The 9,775-nt window shown below is 46.7% G+C and overlaps 1 protein-coding gene across 3 annotated transcripts; it reads left to right on the forward strand.

Moving 5' to 3' along the window:
* The first annotated feature begins 1,419 nt into the window (after positions 1-1,419).
* On the forward strand, positions 1,420-9,437 carry WBP2 (WW domain binding protein 2). Of its 3 annotated transcripts, none has more exons than XM_064675822.1 (8): positions 1,420-1,557; positions 3,203-3,311; positions 3,849-3,984; positions 5,525-5,617; positions 5,907-6,023; positions 6,243-6,365; positions 7,536-7,612; positions 7,789-9,437. In XM_064675822.1, the coding sequence occupies exons 1-8, from the start codon at positions 1,499-1,501 to the stop codon at positions 7,840-7,842; spliced, it is 768 nt and encodes a 255-aa protein (XP_064531892.1). In that variant the 5' UTR covers positions 1,420-1,498; the 3' UTR covers positions 7,843-9,437. The 3 variants fall into 3 exon arrangements, with proteins under 3 accessions (XP_064531892.1, XP_064531893.1, XP_064531894.1); XM_064675823.1 differs by having other exon boundaries at positions 1,446-1,562; XM_064675824.1 differs by lacking the exon at positions 1,420-1,557 and adding an exon at positions 2,347-2,517.
* The last annotated feature ends 338 nt before the right edge of the window (positions 9,438-9,775 follow it).

Genomic DNA, 9,775 nt, shown 5'->3' on the forward strand with positions numbered 1-9,775 from the left:
AAAACAATGAATTGTCTCAGTCTTCTCTTCTGTGTCTGTCCTCAGCTTAGAAACAACAAAGATGAACAGATTAGGTGTTTTTTTTCCTTTGTGTTTTCAAGTTTTAGAGTATAAATTTTCAAGGTTTTCTATGCTATGAGGAGGTCTAGAGCTTCCCCTACACACTGGCAATTACACCAACATCCTTTTTTAAGTGCATTTCTTAATACCAAATGCCATCTGCAGCTAGGAGAAAAATGTTAATTGGTGAGTTATTTGATTGTTATTTGATATTTCGTGCAAAGCAGCAATGCCTCAGCTGGGCACTTCGGTGGCAGCTGAGTGGATTCTACTCCTGACTTTAATAGGAGAAGAATCAGGACTGTTTGTTAGAGCTGTTTCTTAAAAGGGAAACTTACTGCTTACTGAAGAAGCGGATATGAAAAGCACAAACTTGTTCTTTTCTTGCCAAGAACTGTACAGATTATGTCACTGTATTTATTTAAATCTTGTTTCCATTATTTAGTTTCTCTGCTTTTCCCTCCTACTCTGCATCTGGTTCTCAGGCACTCAGACGGGGCTGGGCTACAAACCCTGCAGGGAAAAGCTCAAACCTATAGAAAAAGATATAATATAGGGTAATATATGTTCTTATTTGTGTATTATTGATATACAGTTGTCAGTTATTGATCTGAGGGAGCCCTTCAAAACAGTTGAATAGTTTTGCAGGGCTCCTGTATTTAATGAAACTATGCAATCATTAATATTTTAGGAGTTCCTCCTACTTGTACACCTGGAGGCAGGAGATTAGACCCTCCCTGCAGCTCTGCAAATGCCACAGGTATTTCGCTACTCCCAGATTCCCAACAGACAGACAAACGGACAGACACACACACACACACACAGTCCTTGCTTGTTTATCGGACACCTGGTTAGTCCTTCCAGTTTACCACACGCTCCAGTATAAAGGGGTAATTTTCGGATGTGCTCGATTCCAGCACGGAAACCATCCCAGTATCAGGCTCAAAAATCCGTTTGCAATTGTGTGAAACATGAGAAACGCCTTAAACGTGAATGACAAAAAGAATTTGTTGGAAGCCTCTTCGCTGTTTAAAGGGGCTAAACCTCATTCTATGTGCAGAACCACCGGCTATGCTGGATTATTTTTATTTTACTCCACCAGACATCGCAATTATTTATACACAGCGGGCAAGTCCCCGGGCGGCCCGCCGGCCGCCATGACACCCTGCTCCCCGAGGGGCGGGGTGTGGGTGTCATGGCGGCCGGCGGGCGGACTACAACTCCCAGGACGCACCGCGCGGCCAAACCAGAAGGCTCTTAGCGGGGAGGGTAGGGACTACAACTCCCAGGGTGCACCGCGCAGAAAAAGGAATGCGTTGTGCGTGTTTTGAGCGGACTACAATTCCCACTATGTCCCGCGCGCCCAGTGACGTCACCCCTCTCCCGCGCAGGCGCAGAGCGCGGTGGATGCTGTGAGGAGGAGGAGGCGGCGGCGGCGATGGCGCTGAACAAGAACCACTCGGAGGGCGGCGGCGTCATCGTTAACAACAGCGAGAAGTGAGGTGCTATCCCCTTCTCCCTTCCTCCGGCCGCGGCGGCCGGGGGGTAGCGCGGAGCTGTCTTCTCCCACCCCCCCGCCCTCCTCCTGCCTTCCCCCTCAGCGGGAGCAGCTGTCCGTGGGCAGAGGGGTGCTGAGGCGATGAAAAGGTGCCGGCGTTGCTCGTCCTCCCCTCGTCTCCCTGCGGGTTGCGGGCTGTTCGCACCCCCCTGCCCCAGGGCTTTCCCTGGGGGAGCTGTGCTGGGCCTCAGCCGCGGGCCCCGCGCCGCTCCCCGCAGTGTCCCGCCCGTCCCCCGCCTGCTGCCGCCTCCCGCCGCCATCCCCAGTGCCCAGGGAGGGCTGGCAGAGCCCAGCTCCCACCCAGGTGGTCTGGGATCCCCCCTCCGGGATGCTCTCGCCTGCTGCACCTGCATCGTGTCCCGGTTCAGAGGCCCGGCGTGGTTTGCTGGTTCCTGGCCCCGTGTGCTGGGGAAGGAGCAGCAGTGCTGGAGAAAGGTGCTGGGATATAACCATGGAAACGGCAAGCCTGCACAGAGCTGCCTCTGTGTGCGGGGCCAAGGGCTGCCCGCACCGTCTGTCTGGGTCTGACGTGGCAGTCACAGGAGTCCTCTGCCTCGGGGGCAAAGGAGGGAGGGCTTCATCCTTCAGGGCTTCTTTCCGTGGGGCCACTTAAGCGTCGGCGTAGGAATTCTGCGCCCGACTTCCCCTTGGGATGTGGCCTTTCTTGGAAGGATTTCATAAGATCGACTCTGGTGCTTGAATTTGCATTTGCTGAAACAACTGCAGCAGCTTAGAAGTGTTGCTGTTCCCAGCTGTGAGCCTGTCCTGGATCCGGTGCTGCCTGTCCTGTGGCAGCCTAGGCTGATCCAGCTGGAATGCTGCAGCCTGGGCAGAGCTGGCCCCTCTGTACTTCCAGAGCTTTTCCTGGAGGGACAGGTACTTGCTGGCAGAAAGCAAAGGCGAGTGACTGAGGATGGAAACACGCCAGCTGCCAAAGATAGAGGTGGTGGAGGTTTCTGCAGCTTTAGGGATTACAGTCCCTAATGTGGGTGCTGTTGTGTCAATACAAGTTACCTGCTGTGTCCGTGCAAGGTTTTAATCAGGTCAGTTTCTAACTGAGAATTAAGGAATCGGTGCAGGCAACACGGGTTAATGAGGTCTTGTGGAAAGGAAGGGGGAGTTCCTTTTGGTCACATTTTTGTGACAGACGTGCTTGAGCTGGGGTGAGACCTTCAAAAACCAGCGTTGCATAAGCCAGGCTGAGCAGTTCCTGCTCCTGCAGCCCTTCCCCTGTCATGGGGGAACTGAATTAGGGAACTGACCCATGGGAAATGCAACACAACTTCAAAAATAAATAAATAAAAGGAAAGGAAATGTCTTGAGGTCTTGATCAGCTCAATTGAGTGGATTCCCTGCCCGGCTACACAGACAGCAGCAGCTGTGTCAGCACACCAAGGAGGGAACAAGCAGCCACTGCTCCCTCAGTTGCTGCTGCCAACAGAATAAAAAAGCAAACCAGACTGATGTTGTCTGCTCAGCACGGGCCTGAGGGAACAGGCAGGTTTGGTAGGTCAGTAAACTTTATGTGCATGTTGCACTTCTACCTTGGGCCTTAACACTTGTCTGTTCTCTCGTGGTTGGCAGTGTTCTGATGACGTATGACCATGTAGAAATTACCTTCAGTGACATGGAACCGATGCCAGAGGCCTTCAAAGGGACCAAGAAAGGGAGTGTTTTCCTGACTCCCTACCGGGTAAGTGGTGAAAGGCTTTGTCCTGGGTAAGGAGATAAAGGCTCTCTGCCATTCTGTATTTAAACGTCCTCAATGCATGAAAGTCGGGATAATCTACTCCTGCTTGAAGTGGGGCTCATCCCTCTGCCTCTGGGAAGCAGCATGAATTCATTGCATATTCCACCTATTTGTCAGAAGATAATAAATCTGATTAGTCCATGTACAGGCAGCTGTTTAGTCCATCAGGCATCTTCAAATTGGAAATTAGCAATGGTCTGGAAATGCTGAATGCAACAGCACAGCTACTAAATCATAGCTGTGTGGAGCAGCAGTTCTCTGGAAGCTGGGAGGAGTATTATCTGAGCAAGGCACTTCTTGGAAGGCCTTATTACCTTGAGGCTTTGGTTTACCCCTCTGGCTGTTCTGTGTAGCTTTTGGCTTGCAGGACTGATGATGTGGGAGGGAGTTTCAGTCCATCAAAAGTCTCTTCAGGTAATAACTCGGGGCTGTGCTTCCTGCTTGTTTTGAGGAGCTTTTGTAATGTTATTCCCTTTTCAGGTTATCTTTGTGTCCAAGGGGAAGGATGCAATGCAGTCTTTCGTGATGCCCTTTTATTTGTTGAAGGATTGTGAGATTAAGCAGCCAGTGTTTGGAGCAAATTATATCAAGGGCACAGTGAAAGCAGAGGCAGGAGGTATGTATGGGACTGGGTATGTTCTGTGTCTCAGTTCAGCTGCTCAATTCCTGACAGTCCTGGGTAGCCAAAACTGAACAGCGACCAAATGGGTTTTCACAGTCCTGATAAAATGTGTTTCTTTCTTTGAAACTGGCAGCTAAAAATATTCCCCTTATCAGCTCCCTGTTCAGTTACAGTGACCAGGTCTGCTCTGCAACCCACCTCATTCCTGCCCTCTGCAAAATACTGAGCTCACTCGACCAAGTGATCTCAGCAAATAAACATCAGAGTGGAGTCAGCAAGTGAGGTGTGATTTTGCTTTGGTCACTTGGGGTCACCTGTCCCACCTGCATCCAGGTCCTCTTGTGCCAGGGACTTGGATCCTTCCTGGATTTGTTTGTGTTCTCAGGTGCAGATCCCCAGAGCACTGTTCTCCATCGTGTTTCTTGTGCTGTTGCTGTGGTGCATCCTGGCACTGAAAATGGCACTTGGAAGAGAATGGATTCTCTTGAAATTAGGGGGAATCTTCGAGGGGCTGTTTCACATTATGTTCAATGAGAAGGCTGTGGCAGATGTTTCAAGAGTAATTTTGAGTTTGACCATTGTTTTTACCAAAGGCACAGAGTTCAGCAGACTTTCATCCTCAGCTTTGTTCAGTCTGTTAGTTGTGGCACGGAAATCACAGCTCAGGGCTTAGGAGCCTTCAGCTGTAACCCTGAAATCAGCATTGGAACCTCTGTGTGGGAGCAGAGTGGGGCCATCCAGTGTGAGAGGCAGCCTGAGCAGTAAAGACAAACTAAATTGTGTGAAAGGCAAAGGGCTTTAGCTAAATCTTTGTGAATTTTCCCCAGAGGCCCTCTCTTCTAATGATGATGTTGCCTTAACAGCCATGAGAGTCTGGTTTAGCTCAAAAAGGCTCTTTAATCTCCTTGTTTCTGTTTCAGCTCTGCCACAGCTTCTGCTTTGATGCTTTGTTGTAACTCTGTGCATGTTTTCCTTTTTTATTCTGTAATGTGAGATGTCACAAATTCTCTTTTTTTTTTTTTTAATTATTGTTATCCTGACTTGAAATATCTTCTGTGAACTCCTAATGGATTTATGTGGACCATGTTCTTCATTAAGCTCTTTGCTTCGTTGGACACTCAAACTCCCAAACTAATTTGTAGCTGACAGGTGTAGTTGCAAAGGCTTTTTAGCAAACGGGATTAACACAATCCCCATCTTCTGTACTAATCTTATCCAAAGCAGGAGCAAATCCAGTGCTCCTGATAGCTGTGGCAGCTGGTGTGGCAACAGCCACAACTCCAGAAAGCTTCTGAAGGTCTCCCTCATGGGTGTTTCTTCTGCAGGTGTCTCTTGACCTGACAATACCACACTGTGAATTTTTCTGATGGCAGCGCAATTCTGCCACTTCATCTGCTTTTTTTTTTTCCCCTTGGATTTTTGGGATAAGCTCTTTAAAGAATTATATGCAGGGCATCTGTAGTTACAGCATGGAAGCTAAATAGCACAGAAACAGCTTCTCCTGGCTTCTGAACTCTTGTCTTTCCTCCCTCAGGTGGCTGGGAAGGATCTGCCACGTTCAAGATGACCTTTTCAGCCGGGGGTGCGATCGAGTTCGGGCAGAGGATGCTGCACGTGGCATCACAAGGTATGGGACTCTGCTGGTCTGTGCCAGGGTTTTGTGTTTTCAGGAGGCCTTGCCTTCATCACACAGCAAGGGCAGCTCTAGGTTGCAGCAGGTTGGATTCAAATATGTGTGAGTTTCAGGCTTTACCTGAAATTTTCTTGCTTTTAAAAATACCGTTTTCCCATCCAGCGAACAGCAGATTTATTGGGGTGACACTTGTTTGTTTTTCCCATAAGGACTCCCTAAGTTTGTGGGAGTTCATTTGGTGCAGGCTTGATGTTTTCACGAGGTCTTGTCTTTACTTTTCCAGTCTCCAGAGGTGAAATACCCAGTGGAGCTTATGGCTATTCCTACATGCCAAATGGATCCTATGCTTTTGCACCACCTGCAGCCAACGGGGGCTATCCATACCCACCACCTCCTCCTGGTAAGTCTGGGAGTTGAGGATGGGGATTGTTCCAGTTGGTAAGAGTTAAAATAGGTAAAAAGGGGAATGCAGATGTCACACAGTATTTTAGATTGGATTTGATGACTTTATACAACTTCTGTTCTTGAGTTTAATTATGTTTGCCTTGGCTTCTTTTGGCTGTTGTAACTCCACCCAAAGGACTTAAGTCTTTTGCTGTGTGATTTCCTTTCCTGACAGACTTTTATCCTGGTCCTCCTATGGCTGATGGAGACAGGGGCTACATGCAGCTTCCACCCCCACCATATCCAGGGCCCATGGAACCCCCTGTCAGTGGTCCAGACCTGCCCTCCACTCCTGCAGGTAAGAAAAGGGTGTCCAGGTGAATTAGCTCACAACACTTTTGTTACCAGTAAGACAGACATTGCTTCTTGCCTGTTTTCTTTTGGGGAACTCAAAAGCTCCACTTTAGAAGTTAAAGTTGTTTAGGAGACAGATTAGGAAGCTTGTGGAAGTGCAACCCTTCCTCTGTCTCCAGCCTTCTCTATCCAGCTCAGTCTGGAGGCCAACCTGATTCTCTCCAGGGTAGACACCATTAGTGGGTATTTCACAGCTGGATTTATTCTTCTTTTGACAGAAAAAATACAGTTTGTGGTTCTCCTGTGGTGGTAATCTTACCCTAATGGATGAACACAAATAAATTGATGGTGAAATGTGTTTCTAGCCCATTTTAGTTTGTAAATGTGTCTTGGGTGATATTTGCTCCCCCTTCCCCTGTTTCACTCTAACCTGATTACTTTTGTTTAAACAATATGGAACAGAGAACTAGATGATGGAAAGGAGCTGGGGAAATACCAGTCTCATTTTTCACTCTTTGGGATTTATTAAAATGATTTTAAACATGTTCTTCATAGGTCTGCATGTTGGGGAGGGGAAGAGCTTTTGTGATTGGACACAGCCATAAATCTCTTGTAGATAAGGATATTTCTCTAGATAAGGGTTTAACTTCTCTTTGGTTTGAATAAACAACTATTCACCCTTGAATTATTATTTGGAAAATGGCACTGCTCCAGAGGGTTGTACAAGATTTTTGTGTTCTGCAGAAACAGAGAATCTGGCTTATCCTCATAAATTTCCATCTTTAAAACACAAATCCCCTGAGCTGCTATAAACTTGTGCTGATTTTTGTTTTGCCTCGTGTTTTCACTCCCAGGAAGGGTGGTTTGTTCACTGCCTGTTTAAAGGGTACTGCCTGTATTCAGGCAAGGCAGCAGTTAGCATTTTATGGGTGGCAGGCAGGTCCCAGCTGAAATTTCCAAACCAAATCTTGGTCTCTTTGACTGGGAGTTGACAGTCCTGTGGTAACGGGAAGAGATAATGCTCAGTTGTGTGTGTCGTAGCTATTTTGCAACTGGAGCACTGGTTATATCATGCCTTATTAGTAACACTTGATGGCCAGGAACATGTGGAGTTTTTGTTTGATTGTAAGAGTTCTCTGTGTCCCTAAACCTATCACTTCTCTCTCTGTGACAGCTGAAGCAAAGGCTGCTGAGGCTGCTGCCAGTGCTTACTACAGCCCAGGCAACCCACACAACGTCTACATGCCCACGGTGAGTTCCTGTGTCCTTCTGGGTTTGCAGGGTGAGCCCAAGGGTGTGTCTGGCCATTCTTCTCTCAGTGGCACAGCAGAGTTTGTCCGAATTCATTTTGCTGTCTTGCGGTTTCTGGGGGGAGTGTTATTTTTTCTTATCAGTGACCTGATGATCTTTTATGCTCTTTATTCCAGGACCAGCCACCCCCTCCCCCATACTTCCCACCAGAGGACAAGAAAAACCAATAAGCTGACACAGAACTTCTCCACAACTCGATGCTTTCTTTTTTTTTTTCCATTTTGGCAGAATTCTGGGGCACGGTCCATAGCACTGAGGGAGTAGAGCCTTCCCCCAAGGCACATGGCTTTCAGGGGCTCTAGTAGTAGGTCTGTGCAGAGCAAGGGAAGGGATTTCAGCAGTCTGGGTCACCTCTGGAGCTCTGGGAGTTTGCTGTCCTGCAGCATTCCCTCCTTCCTGTGCGTGGCATCGCTACAACTGGAGGTTCTCTTCATCTGTGATTGCTTCCCTCAGCTCTGTTTCTTTTGATACTTAAATTATACCTCTTTAGAGTAAGCAACTGCTCCAAACTGCTGATTAATATGCCCATAACATGGAAACAAGGCTCTTGGGGAGTGGGAGGTGTCTTGATTTTTACCTTAGTGTGTATCCAGGAGCACCTCTGGACACAGGGATGTCTCTGGTTATTCCTATCACCCGGAGTGTCACATCCAACTCTTCCCTCTGCTACCAAGAAAGGGCTTTAAAGGGAACCTTTGGCATCTCAAAGGAGATAGACCTATGACATTTTTCAGATATGTATTCAAATTCCTTGTTGTTTTTTTTTTTTCTTTTAGCTAAATCATTCCTGACAATCATAGTGAATAATCTGGTAGCCCTCCAAATTCTCCTGCTGCATGCTGTGTATGACAACATTTATGAGCTTCCGTTCCTCAGACAAAACACTGCTCTTTACAGGGTTCTTTAGTAGCATCTGACTAGTTTAGATCCCATGGGAACATGAATGTTTCTGTTCTCTTTTTTCCAGTTATGTGACTCACTAAGTCCTGAATATTCTCTTTATAGTCTACAATGCACTTTTGTTTTTTCTTTGTTGTAACACGAGTTATACTTTTTGGCCAGTGAAGCATCTTGCTGCTGGGATTTACCTGGTGAATTAACAGCTAAGGAGGAGAAAGTAGTTGCTTTACTTCTTCTGCCCTGGAAGCACTTGAGAGAGTATGCAAAACTTTGGAATAAGCTGTAAGGTACAACTGAGCTGCTGGTTTGAATGTTGTTTATTGCTGTTAGTGTTCCTGTTCCAGCTGTGAATTTAATTCCCAATCACTTGAATACGGACTCCTCAGAGGGTTCCAGCATTTTCCTTCCATAGCATTGACTCCTTGGTCTCATTAGCAACAACTCCAGTGCAGAACCTCTGCAGGACTGACCAGAATCTGGGTTGTGAAACTTTTGTGTTGTACAAAGCTTTGCACAAGTCAGACTTCACTGACTTCTGACAGATGAAAGAGAAAATCCTTCCCAGCAAATGTGATGAAAGATCCCTGTGCTAGGGAACTGCTGAGACTTGCTGCATGCAGCCTGCTTGGAGAGAAAAAAGGTCCACCTCTTGTTTTCTTTTTGTTTGAGTTTAGCTGATTAATGAAATTGCTACTATCTGTGCACTGACTTTTCTAGAATTGCTACTGCAGTGATGTAAAGAAATGGTTATTTTAAAAAAAGTATTTATTTTGAAAATGTTTGATTAATATATTAATGTTAAATGAACTTTTGAATGCAGATTTGTTTTGCCAAGACTGTGAAATAAACAGAAATCAGCTCAAAACTTGGGGCATCTTGTGTGTGAGTGGGGAAACTTGATGGTGACTTGGTAGCTTTGGATGGGGAGAGGGAGAATTAAACAGCAAAATCACTTGGATTTTATTCTTGGCTGTTCATTGCTGACATCAGTGGCTTGATTTGTCTTGGCTGACTTTGTGAAATGAAAATAAGATGTTAAAATCTTTCAACAAAAGCCTATTTCACAATTCCTCTTGGAAGCTGGTGCAGTGACTGCTTTACACTTTACCCAGATGTGTCACCCGGGTGTTTTTTCCAGACCAATTGTCCCTGAAAAAGTTGCAACCTTGTTACTGTTTTACTTTGCAGGAGGTAGCTGAGGGA

Source organism: Pseudopipra pipra, chromosome 19 (genome assembly GCF_036250125.1).
Source record: "Pseudopipra pipra isolate bDixPip1 chromosome 19, bDixPip1.hap1, whole genome shotgun sequence".
Lineage (NCBI taxonomy): Eukaryota > Metazoa > Chordata > Aves > Passeriformes > Pipridae > Pseudopipra > Pseudopipra pipra.

Coding starts and splice junctions, on each gene's coding strand:
- WBP2 (XM_064675822.1), top strand. CDS start 1,499: ATGGCGCTGAACAAGAACCACTCGGAGGGCGGCGGCGTCATCGTTAAC. Junction 6,366..7,535: donor CCTGCCCTCCACTCCTGCAG/GTAAGAAAAGGG, acceptor TCTCTGTGACAG/CTGAAGCAAAGGCTGCTGAG. Junction 7,613..7,788: donor ACAACGTCTACATGCCCACG/GTGAGTTCCTGT, acceptor TCTTTATTCCAG/GACCAGCCACCCCCTCCCCC.